We start from the raw sequence: 12,931 nt of genomic DNA on the forward strand, positions 1-12,931 counted from the left end.
CAGCATCCACATGATCAAATATTCCCTCTGGAATATTTGATCATGTGGATGCTAAGTGCTACACTCTCCTCTCACTTTAAACATTTAAGAAAGGTGTTTGTTCTCTGTGGGTTCAAGACTGTGGGCACTTTTCACACTATACACAATAATTTGATCCATTGTTAATATACTACCATTGACTATAGCAGCTTTAAACCTTCAGTACTTTTACAAGGTTTGCTTTCCACTAGATAAAAAAGACTACTAGCATGATAAAGAGTTTCATATTTCTGATGACCTGACAAATCCATCCATCCATCCATCTTCTTCCGCTTTATCCGGGGAGGGTCGTGGGGGCAGCAGCCTGAGCAGAGAAGCCCAGACCTCCCTCTCCCCAGCCACCTCCTCCAGCTTATCCGGGGGAACACCAAGGCGTTCCCAGGCCAGCCGAGAGATATAATCTCTCCAGCGTGTCCTGGGTCTGTCCCGGGGCCTCCTCCCGGTGGGACATGCCCGGAACACCTCACCCAGGAGGCGCCCAGGAGGCATCCTTGTCAGATGCCCGAACCACCTCAGCTGGCTCCTTTCAATGTGGGGGAGCAGCGGCTCTACTCTGAGCCCCTCCCGGATGGCTGAAGTTCTCACCCTATCTCTAAGGGAGAGGCCAGCCACCCTTTGGAGGAAGCTCATTTCCGCCACTTGTATCCGCGATCTCGTTCTTTCGGTCACTACCCACAGCTCGTGGCCATAGGTGAGAGTAGGGATGTAGATCGACCGGTAAATTGAGAGCTTCGCTTTTACACTCAGCTCTCTCTTCACCACGACGGACCGGTGCAGCGTCCGCATCACTGCGGCCGCAGCACCAATCCATCTGTCGATCTCTGGCTCCCTTCTCCCATCACTCGCAAACAAGACCCCGAGATACTTGAACTTCTCCACTTGGGGCAGGAACTCATCCCTGACCCAGAGTGGGCACTCCACCCTTTTCCGGCTGAGAACCATGGCCTCAGATTTGGAGGTGCTGATCCTCATTCCCGCTGCTTCACACTCGGCTGCGAACCGTTCCAGTGCGAGCTGGAGGCCATCACCTGATGAAGCCAACAGAACCACATCATCCGCGAAAAGCAGAGATGAGATTCTGAGGCCACCGAAGTGAAAGCCCTCCACCACTTGGCTGCGCCTAGAAATCCTGTCCATAAAAATTATGAACAGAATCGGTGACAAAGGGCAGCCCTCACAGGTGTACACATGGGTGCTCACAGACACAAACTACACCCTTTTTGGCTCCTACCTCAAAGCACACTGTGCGCTGTCGATTCTACGTGCTGCACAATAATATTCAATATTTAGTATTTACTGTTATATTCACATAGATCATCGCGATGATGTTGTTTATTATGTTGCTCTCTTTTTTTGCTTGTTTTCTCTTTTTTCTTTCTCAACAGGTGATCCAGGTGATTGATATATGTATTTTTTGTCTGTTTGTTTTGTTGGTTTTTGTTTTTTGCCCTTTATCACCGCTCCTCTTCCCCGCTGTTTTTCTTTCCCTACTTCGCTTTCTTTCTCCCTTTTCCTTCCCCCAGTCATGTCTGTCCCGTGTGTAGCAAGTGAAAATAAAATAAAATAAAAAATAAAAACAAAGATGAATCAAATAGACCAATACGGCAAGGCCGGGATGGTCCATTTGGTAAAGTAAATCCGTTGGGCATCTTTCTTTGCCTTTAGACAATAATTCTGATGGCAAAAGAACCAAACGGGACAGGTGGGGAAAAAAAAAAAAAGACAAAGGGCAGCCCTGGCAGAGCCCATCACCCACTGGGAATGAGTTCGACTTATTGCCGGCAATGAGAACCAAGCTCTTGCAACGGTTGTACAGGGATCGAATGGCCCGTAGCAATGGGCCAGACACCCCATACTCCCGTAGCACCTCCCACAGGACATCCCGAGGGACACGGTCGAATGCCTTCTCCAAGTCCACAAAACACATGTAGACTGGTTGGGCAAACTCTCATGCGCCCTCAAGTATCCTTGAGAGGATAAAGAGCTGGTCCAGTGTTCCGCGACCAGGACGAAAACCGCATTGTTCCTCCTGTATCTGAGGTTCGACTAGCAGATGAACTCTCCTTTCCAGCACCCTGGCATAGACTTTACCAGGGAGGCTGAGGAGTGTGATCCCCCTGTAGTTGGAACGCACCCTCCAGTCCCCCTTCTTAAAGATGGGGACCACCACCCTGGTCTGCCAGTCCAGGGGTACTACTCGATCATCGACCTGCGGCCTAGAGCGTCCTGGTGCCACGTGCACTTATGGACACTCTTATGTTCCAACAAGGTGTTCGTTATGGCCAAACTGTGATTTGCACAGAAGTCCAATAACAAAACACCGCTCGGGTTCAGCTCAGGGAGGCCGTTCCTCCCAATCACGCCCCTCCAGGTCTCGCTGTCGTTACCCATGTGAGCATTGAAGTCTCCCAGTAGGACAACAGAGTCTCCAGGTGGAGCACCTTCCAGCACCCCACCCAGGGACTCTAAGAAGGCTGGGTACTCTGACCTGCCACTCGGCGCATAAGCGCAGATGACAGTCAGGACCCGTTCCCCAACCCTAAGGCGCAGGGAACAAACCCTCTCATCCACCGGGAAGAACCCCAACGTACAGGCAGCAAGCCGAGGGGATATTAGAATACCCACCCCAGTCCGCCGCCTCTCACCAGGGGCAACTCCAGACTGAGACAGAGTCCGCCCCTCTCCAGGAGACTGGTTCCAGAGCCCAAGCCATTAGTAGAGGTGAGCCCGACTATATCTAGCCGGTACCTCTCAACCTCACGCACTAACTCAGGCTCCTTCCCCACCAGAGAGGTGACATTCCACGTCCCAATTGCCAGTCTTGGTAGCCGGGGATCAGTCTGCCAGGGCCTCCGCTCCTGGCCGCCGCCTGGCACACAATGCACCCGACCCCTACGGCACCCCCTGCGGGTGGTGGGCCTGCGGGAGGATGGGCCCATGTCCCCTTTTCGGGCTGTGCCCGCCGGGCACCAGACGCTCGCCCTCGGGCACCCTCCCCGGGCCTGGCTCCAGGGCGGGGCCCCGGTAACCCTATCCCGGGCAGGGTAAACTGTTCCCTCGATGTTTTCTTCATAAGGGTCTTCTGAATCGCTCTTTGTCTGGTCCCTCACCCAGGACCAATTTGCCATGGGAGACCCTACCAGGGGATCCCTGGGACACACAAACCCCTCCACCACGATAAGGTAGCGATTCACGGAGAGGGACCTGACAAATGCAAGTTCTAAATAATTCCATTGACTAGATTTTACCTTTCTGGTGTCTAACTTTGAGCTGTTTCCGTGAGTATTTTTTTTTTAGGTTTTTCACTGAAAAAAACAGCTCCTGTTTGTGGTGGAAATTGGGTTGATAATGGTGCATTCACACAGGACTCACTGCTGGGTTAGACGTGCTATTTGAGGGAGCTGCAGAGCAAAGTGCGAAACTGAGTGTCTTTAAAATTTCCACCAGGAAGCGTTGTGTCTCTGCTTCGTTTCCACATTATCTCAAGACCTTCAGCAGATGGATAACAGATCTAACCTGTGCTTACACTCACTGCAGACCTACAGCAGGTTACAAACACGCAACTGATGTGTGTACTTTGATGAAATCTGTTTACAAGAAAGGTTTTTCCTCATGTGGTCTTGACACAAAATGTAACATGTTGTAGTTTTCAGTGAATTCAGACACATGCTATCAGCCATTCCTCCACTGTGGTGTTCCTGTCTGCTGCTGCTGACTGGATGGACCTTCTCTGGGCAGTCGTCACATTGCACACTGATCATTGCACTGCGTGAAATCACCTTAATGGTGCTACGAGTAACCCCAGCCCACTCTCTCTGTGGACCTAAGAAGAGTTGCAGGGTGGGCTAATGCGGCTAATAACTAACTATGGCTTAGTTAGTATACATTGTCTCTTGATGCACGAAACATTACCTGCTACCTGTAAGGCGATGTAAAACATTTATTCAGACATACAGCACAATACAAATACTTCTGCTAATCCAGCCACTTACAACACTAATGCTAATTATATTTATAATCTGAATGTGCCTGTAAGTGGACCTGTTACATAAATGCACATTAGAAAGGCTTCATTCTGTTGAAATCTCCACGTTACACTTAATGAGATGAGAGAAGAGAGAACAAAAGGAAGAGGACGAGGATGGAAAAGGGGAGAGACTATGTTGGTGGTTGGTAGTGATGGTGGCGTGCGTTTGTGTGTGTCTGTTTGTGTGTGTGTGTGTGTGTGTGTGAAAGAGGCCTGAGGCAGGACGCAAGCTCCACCATCGACTCCCACAGGGGGACACTAATGACACACATCCTGCTTCACAGTGCAGGAGAAGCTCCATGCATCACATCTGCTTCTTATTCTTGCCCTTGTTACACTCCCTTGTTCTCTTGCTTTCCTGCCCCACTATGTCTCTCACACACTCACACAGCCGTTCTTAGATTGTGAAATAGGACAAAGGCAGTTTGCAGATATGTTTCCCAGAGACACAGCAGTGCACCCTCTTCGACTTCCTGGTTGATAATAAATGAAGGGTTGACTGTGTGGCTGTGGGTTGGCTGTACATCAATAATTCATGTGGGTGTTTATGTCGGAAATGCGATTTCAAACGCTTCAACAAGTCTGCATCCGTGTCAGAGTGTCTGGAGGTAAGGAAGACACACAGAAACAAAGACGATGCACGAAGGCTCCTCAATCACGCATTGCTCTTCTTCTCATAGCACTTCCCACTTATTTGAATGTGTTGCCTGCTGAAAAGATGACCTTCGTACTCTTACAATTATAGTAACGTGTATTAGCAACTCCTCCACTACGAATGTCTATAGTAATATAATAATACAATTTCCTATTTTTTCTTGAATTGATCACCAGAAAAGAGCCCTTTAATGTTAGTGCATGGAATGGGCACTGGGGCCTGACTACAACAGCCTAAAGAGTCATATCTCAGAGACTCATATTTAGGTCCTCGTACAAAAAAAATCTATTTGACCTGGATGGCTTCATTTGGATCCTGAGAAGGCTTAAATTTAGATTTACAGTGTGTGGACATAGCTGTAACCATTTGTTTACTGCTAGGCCTCAATGGCGCAAATTGAACCAACCCAAACTGGACCTGTTGGTGTTGGTGGTTTTTAATGGAATTCTTTTTTTCATATTTGTCTGCAAGCACTTGCTATAACTACAAGCTGAGAGGTAGCACAATTTAAGAAAGTTCGACACAGACTAGAAATGGAGAATTCTTGCCTGCTAATTCAAAGGTTGAAGGTAAATGGCCTCAATTTTATGGTGGCCCTGAGAGACCAAATGCACTCCAACTTAACAAAACACCAGCAAATGCTGCAAAAATACACAAAAAATGGAAGAAGTGAGACAATAACAAGACGGAACAGCTGCGGAAGTGGCAGAAAACAAAACATGCAAAGGATTGAGCCACACTTTTACAGAGGAGGATTAGTCAGTGTTGAGAGGGAAAAGAAGATGGAAGGTAATGTGTGCTGTATTCACATTATTCATATAATACTGTAGATACGTTTGCTGTTAGTGGTTTACTGCAGCTCTCAATCACTTCCTTTGTATTTTGTTAGCTTTCATGATGCTTTTCCTACTTCTGCTGTGTTTTGTGTGCTTTTGTAGTGTTTTTCTATTTGCTGGTGTTTTCTTAAGTTGCAGTGCATTTGGCCTCCCAAGGCCACTCTTCCATTTCCTTTCTGTGTGACACTTTTTAGTTTTAGTATGATTCAGAGAGGAACTGGAAAATGGATGGCTGGGTGAGTGGTTGGGGAATACACATTTTCCGTAGGTCCGTGTCACTGAGGCTTTATTGCCTTGAGATTACATCGTTATTATGATTGTCACTTCAAAATGGTGGACAACTTAATGTCAACTGGTTAGCGGTCACGTGTCTGCAAAACCTCAATGTTCTGTGCTAATTACCCTCTTTGACTAGGGTGACCATATTTTGATTTCCAAAAAAGAGGACACTTGGCTCAGTCATGAAGAACTTGCTTAAAGAAACATAAAATTGGCCCGGGCATTTTGACTAGAGATCGGCCCACCAGGTATTATAAGAAAAGCCATAAACCATCACTAGGTTTTGGATAAAGTGTACACTCACAAACCTGTCTAACCTGCATTTGAAACGCTGGCTACCATAGCAGTATAGTATTGCAACATGGCATTTGGGTCTTCTAACTAAAATAGGAAAATAGGAACATAAATAGTGCATCATTACCAGACCTGGCCCACATCTGGTTGACATACACTCTGCCATGACACCAGTCAGTCAGAAGTGCCAGCTTGATGCCGGATCCCGGCCAGACCTGTTTTCTATGGGCCTGGGCCACATAAACCAAACCACAATCGAGCCAGATGTGGCATGCCATCACATAGACAGTGCCATCTATGCCAGGCCTGGCCCATATCTGGATGACATACGTCTTATCATGCCAGAAGTCAGCCAGCAGTGCCGGCTTGATACCAGATCCGGGCCAGACCTGCTTGCTATGTGGGTTAATGCCGTACCTGGCCCCCCTGGCAAAGCTTTGCTAGACCCGCCCCTGCACAGTTACCAGCTTTCAGCTACTTAGAAAAGGATCCTGGTGTTATTTGTCTCTCAGAAACAGTTCATAACTTCCCTTCAACTCATTCATGTCACCTAAAAGGTAAACCTGTTTCTCCATCACCTGTTCAGCTCTGATGATTCAGTAAGGACATCTCCTGGTTTCATCTTCATGTTTCCCTCTCACCACATATCCAAACCGATATCATGACCAGCAGCTTTTACAGCTGTGGCTCCAGCAAACATCAGCTGATACTAGAAATTAATATTAAATAAATTCTAACAACAGCTGACCAAGCTTAAACGTGCTGCTGTTGTTTAGCGCGACATCCGCTGGTTTCCTCTTTCTGGCGCAAAGTGGGCGATAAACAAACAAGAGAGACGGGACTTGCGTCAGAAAAGCCGACCAGCTGATCATTGATCAGTTTCATGATTGAAGGAGCAACAGGAGAGGGAGGGGAGAGAATGAGAGAAGAAGAGGCAGCTGCAGCGTAAAGACACAGAATAACTCCAGCTTTGTCTCTTTCCATTCTAGCTGAAGTACGGGACAAACTGTGTTCCTTTTCAGCATAACGAAAATAAACTACACCTAAACTTGGTTTATATCTGACCCAGATAGACTGCAGGTCATAACTTCTCACCTGAAGTTCAGTTCACCTGACACTCGGATCGGCGGCCTCCTCGGGTCTCTCCTCCTCCTGCCTCCCCTTTCCCTCATCCACCTGCTGGCCTTTGTGGAAGCTCCGCCACAGCCAACACCAAACAACTGAGTTATTTTGACACATCGGCCAGCATCTGGCCAATCCACCACCTTTCATTGTTTATACCGTTACAAAACAAACAAACAAAAACCATCGGCCCATAAAAACGAAAAGTCACCATCGGCCCACCGGGCAAATGCCCGGTATGCCCGATGGTCAGTCCAGCTATGGTCGGTACGAGGGAAATTTCTTTTGCAGTTCGTCTGAAAGATGGACTTACGCTTTGGGATCTTTTAAACATCATTAGGCACGTTGCTGCGCGCTGTCTGTCCTGTCTGTGAGCGCAGAACAAGCGCTCACAAAGCAGCAGTTTGGGGATGACGTCACACACATGGGTCCTCTGTCAGAATACCCGGACATTTTTATCAATCTCGAAAATCCCCCCGGACGCCCCGGACAGAACGTGAAAAGAGGACATGTCCGGGGAAAAGAGGACGGTTGGTCACCTTATCTTTGACACCAGACTTTCCCTTACCTATGTCTTCATGTCACCATTCCAATGCACCATAAGTTCCACTTTCCAGGTGAGTTACCCTAAAGTGAAGTCATTTAAATAATAAGCCTGCCTAGACTTTTGTAGCCATATGACAGCACAAGTGAATTTAGGTGTGCTATGGGTCAGAGTCTTTCTTTAAGCCCAGCTAAATTGTGAATAAAAGAGCACACTGTACACAGCCAAGCTAGCTGCTGAGCTACGCCAGAGTGGTGCTTTGAGATAAATGCTAAAACATCATGCTAATATGAGGCTAATAACTGAGCTGAGCCAAGTTAACATACTGAGCTAAGTCAGCATGCTAACTTGGTCACAGTGAAAATGCAACCCCCCCCCCAAAAAAAAAACCCTGATGTTTGTTATTATATGTTTGGCTTAAAGTAAATAATACAGGTAGCTATAAGCATATCTACATCCTCAAGCAAGCATAAATTTCTTATGAGAATCAAGCTGTTCAATGTTGAGGAAACACTGAAAGTGTTAATCATCCATATGGGCTTTATTTGTGCTGATACTGTGGCTAAATACAAATTACTGTGCCAGACAAAAATAATTTAAAACAAACAAAACAAAAGAAAGCCACACTACCAAAACATAAATTTGAAACAATTCCTGACCAGGCTGAGACTGGATACACTGTGGGTGCTTCGCTGGTTGGGGTTTTATAAAAGAAGGTCAAAGCAGAAGCTCAAGGCTCTGTGCCAGTAGTCTAAATATCATGTTTAGGTCCTAAGCATAAGCATTCACTAAACAGTGTTGGTGGTGCTGAATACTTATGAAGTCAAGTGTTTCAGTTTTTATGTTAGTAATAAACTTGGATCACATTGACATTCACATTGGGTCTGCTTTGATTCACATGAGAACTTTCAGGGGAGTGGGTACTTCTCTTGATAAGAACTAAATGTCTAATCTCCCGGGATGAGGCTGAAGACCATAAAAACTCATAAATCCATAAAACCAAATATTTAGTGTAGCTGACTTCCTGCCTTTCAGTTCACTGAAATGTATTTACAATGGTGTTATATTGAGCATGCCTGATAAACAAAGAAGAGAGACCCAGACCCTTGCCAGACACCTTGTGGGCCTATCAGGGCTGATACGGTGTCAATACAAATACGTCATAAAGTCTTTACTTGTATTCCCCGTGGCCTTTGTTGGTGCTAATGTTGGTGTGATGAGTTGTCATTGCAGCTGTGGGACTCAGAGCCTGCAGTGCTGCTGATAGCCCATGTTTGTGTGCGTGTGTTATGCTGGTGGACAGGGTTGATGATGCGGTGGAGGAAAAGAAAGACACACACACATACACACTCACATAAGAGCGAACTAAAAACTTGACATCTTTTCCCCTTCAGAGGAAAACCTTGGTGAATCATTGCTGCTGTCTGCTAGTGCTCCGTGTCAAATCACCACACGATAATGGAGGCTGATGGGTCTACAGATGCTGTCTGCGATCCCTCAGGTGGTCTGCTGTGACCTTAAACCCCCACACCAATTAAAATATTAACAATAAATAAGGAAACAAATGGGTTAAGGCTTGTTAGTTAGCTGACGGTAAAGGTTTGGGCATGGTCTGTGTTTAAACTAAGAAGCAGAATTGTGTTTACTGTGATAACCCCTGCTGTGTTTTTTTCAGAACTGTGGAGGTTTAACTAAGGATATGTGCAAAGGAGATGAGCTTCAGAGGCAACGATACACTTATTATCAGCCCTATTTTGCATTATTCTAATATTAATCAAGGCTTTCTAAAAATAGTGAGTATTTCTCCTCATTTCATCTCCATCGTCCTTATTTGTTAGGAGCAACAACTACAACACTGCCCTCCATTGGTGAACCATTACAGTGCAAGAAAAAAAAGACCTGAAGCTTGTGTTGGATTCAAAAGCATTTATTCTTTCTGTATCACTACAAAGATTCAACTTTAAATTAAGCCTTACAGTGTGACAAATGCAAACCATATGTACAGTGCAGTGGTGTCATCAAGTAAACCTAACTCAAAAATTGTGTACAATGCTACAATTACATCAGAGTTTACACTATTTTTCAAGTGGGTTCCAGGTATACTCAAAAAACAAAACAAAACCCCCCAAAACTTAGGGTTGGGTGGGCCAGAAAGAGGCCAGGTTCAGTTTCAGACAAAATATTTTCCCCACAAGAAAAGTCATCTGTCTTCCACTCATCCCCCTGCAGCAGGGTGAGTCATCAGCCCAAACCAGTGCAGTGGAGCTCAGTGTGGCGTCAGAAGAGAGGGTGGGGAGCTCCAGCAGGGAGGCGTCACCACAGAGTGAAGCAAAAAAAAAAAAAAAAATCATGAATATACAGTAAAATCATAGAATATATAAGCAAATACTCTGATTTACTTCTATTGAGGATATCTGAGTTTGACATGAACAGAATTCACCATTTGGAAGTTCTTCCAACATATAACATATAAAATGACATCTGAATCTCATCTTGTAGTTTTAAATAAAAGCAGATATACATTTAAATATGTGGCCTAACGTGGTGTCTGTGTGTGGTTTCATGCTGCCGCTGGGCACTCAGTCATAACCGTGACACCCTCTAAGTGGTCTGAGAGCAAAATCTAAAACATTTCACACTCAGGCTTCTTTGACAGTTCCCAGTCCCTTCATGGAACTCATATCATAAATAATGGTGGCTTGGGAAGTTGATGTTGGGCTGTTTAAGGCCCCTCTGATAGTAAGACGTCAGAAGACATCCTGATCTTCTCTCATGGCGATGTTTCTTCTCTTTTGGAATGGGGGAGGTTCAGCCTGAATCATCCCCGCTGTTCTCGGTTCCTGGCTTCGCGCTCTCCTCCGGTCCCTCCGCCGGTCCCTCCGCCGTGCCGCTGTCGGACTCCTCTTCTATGGTGAGGCGCGTGTCCGCGGAGGAGCACAGGGAACTGATGCTGCTCTGCTCCGTGCACAGCGCGCAAGCCAGCGCGCTTTCATAATGGAGATTCCCAAAGTGGCAGCCGTGGATGTTGTAGAAAGGCAGGGATACCGAGCTCAGTCCCGAGGCCGCAGCGGGGCAGCTCAGGCTGTGCTTCTTTGGCAGTGCACCCCACTCCCGCTGTTCCTCCTCGTGCACCAGGCGCGTGAATATGTTCACCCTCCTTTTCTCCCTCCTCTTGGAGCGGAAGTAGCCCAGCATTATACCACAGAGGAAGACTCCGTAGAAAGACATGACTATCAGTATGTACAGGTACGCGTTCCCGTCGCTTTTGTCTTCTCCGGTGTTCTGCGCGTGCAGGACGAGGCGTTTTGGTGAAGCTGTGGAGTTTTCCAAGTGCTCCATTTTTAAGTGCAACTTTTGTGTAGGGGACCTAAAAAAAAAAAAAAAAGATTTCCATCCATAAATATAAGACTTTCTGTACCCTTTACGCACGCCATACGCGCGCGTTTTACGCACAAGGCAAAGTTTCTAAAGAGTGCCCCCCCCATAAATAGTTTTTAAAATTTTACAATTAAAATATTTTTCACGAGTTTATCTCTATCTTTAACACATGTAACTGTTGATGAAATTCTATCTATCCTTTTTTTTTTTTTTTTTTTTTTAAATCCATTGTCCTGGGGCAAAAGGCGAGGTACCGATACAGGTCGCCAGTCTGACCCGGAGCCAACACTGAGAGACTGATAATCATTCACATCTATAGGCGATTTAGAAAACGCTAATTCTTACCCTCTTCTATTCATGCACTGATTGCTTAAAAATATAGTTTTGAGGGTTTTTTGTTTGCTTGCTTTCAAAATTTTGCTCATTTACTATATTTTAATTAAGGTTTTTGTGCATTTCCCTAAAGTTGAGAAAAAGTTACCAGCAGTCAAAAACAGATTTAGTCTCAAACTAAACCTACAGTCTGTAAACATTAAGAAGAGTGTCAGGATTTGTCAACTCACCAAACTGAAGAGCGGTGTCTCATGTGGACCTTTTTACCACTTGTGTCTTCTTGCAGCTCTTCTGGAGTTTGGCAGAACTACTAAAAGTTAGAAGTTATTTATACCCTTTCCCTGGAGCGTCATTGTGAGTCACATGACGGGGACTGATTGTAAGATGAGCCCTCTGTATATGGAACCCTTGAAGGAGAATCTTGTGTTTAAAAAAAAATGAAGTAAAGTACATCTCTGAATATTCTTCACACCTCTGGAGGATTCTTATGAAACTACCACATGCTCATGAGTACTTTAGATCTTATGAAGAATTACATCACATCTCCAGAGTCCAGGAGAAAGTGGCCCCTGGGAGGGTGTAATGGAAAAATACTTTTAGACTGCTAACTGTTTAGAAGCAGCTGATGAAAAGTGAATTAATCCTGGAGTCACAGCTCACACTCTCTGCTGTCAAAGTCTATTAGAGTCCATATCTTATCGGACCACTCTATTTTTCCATCAATCTTCTGGACGATTCCGAGGCAAAAACAGTTTTCCATTTCCTTGCAAATGACCCTGAAGTCTATGGATAAAATCTTAAAGATGTGTTTGAATAATGTAGGGACTTCATTTCCAACATATCTGTGCTGACAAATATTCTGAGAACTCTAGTCTGATGGTGGTCTTTTGAATCTCCAGCAGAAGTATCAGTGTAACAATATAAAACAAACAAACAACAAAATCTGTCCCAAATAAAAGTGTATCAGTGCTGTTAGCATTATGACAGTCTTACAATCAGAAGTATTTTAGTGTCCTAGCTGTTAAAGGAGCCGCTAACTGATTTTAATCTAGTGGTTCACCTCATGGAGCAAAGTTCTGCTGCAGACTTTGTTCTCTTCTTCTGTTGTTGTTCTAGCATAATTTCCACCTGTTGGACCTGGTTTAAAATGAGATAATCAGAGAGGCTGAGAACAAAAATCATTTTAGCCTCTGATAGAGGGTTGAAATGTAAATGTACTTCAGAAGACCAACACATTTTCTGTCTGTTGTTTTAGATATTAAATGTTCTTTTCAAAATTCAGTAGTAACCTTAAACATATATGTCAAAAAATAAAGTGCAATATCACTTTCTTAAATGTATTAAAAAGGAAATGTAACTTAAAAAATTAATACTCACGTGCAATGACAGTTTTTATGTAGTAGAAGCAGACTATAAGTATAAAA

The 12,931-nt window shown here is 45.0% G+C and overlaps 1 protein-coding gene across 1 annotated transcript; it reads right to left on the reverse strand.

Annotated features, from left to right (window-relative positions):
- Positions 1 to 9,717: 9,717 nt before the first annotated feature.
- Positions 9,718 to 11,797, reverse strand: kcne4 (potassium voltage-gated channel, Isk-related family, member 4). Its single transcript, XM_063493649.1, has 2 exons — positions 11,738 to 11,797; positions 9,718 to 11,163 (listed from the first exon to the last, which is right to left on the reverse strand). Exons 1-2 carry the CDS (start codon positions 11,758 to 11,760, stop codon positions 10,605 to 10,607), a joined length of 582 nt encoding a protein of 193 aa, XP_063349719.1. The 5' UTR covers positions 11,761 to 11,797; the 3' UTR covers positions 9,718 to 10,604.
- Positions 11,798 to 12,931: the final 1,134 nt, after the last annotated feature.

This window comes from Pelmatolapia mariae, linkage group LG14 (assembly GCF_036321145.2).
Source record: "Pelmatolapia mariae isolate MD_Pm_ZW linkage group LG14, Pm_UMD_F_2, whole genome shotgun sequence".
NCBI lineage: Eukaryota > Metazoa > Chordata > Actinopteri > Cichliformes > Cichlidae > Pelmatolapia > Pelmatolapia mariae.

Bases quoted from the DNA above. Each gene is read 5' to 3' on its own strand.
- kcne4 (XM_063493649.1), bottom strand. From the start codon at position 11,760: ATGAGACACCGCTCTTCAGTTTG. The intron at 11,164-11,737 runs GTGAGTTGACAA...TTTTTTTTTTAG, and splicing joins AGACACCGCTCTTCAGTTTG to GTCCCCTACACAAAAGTTGC.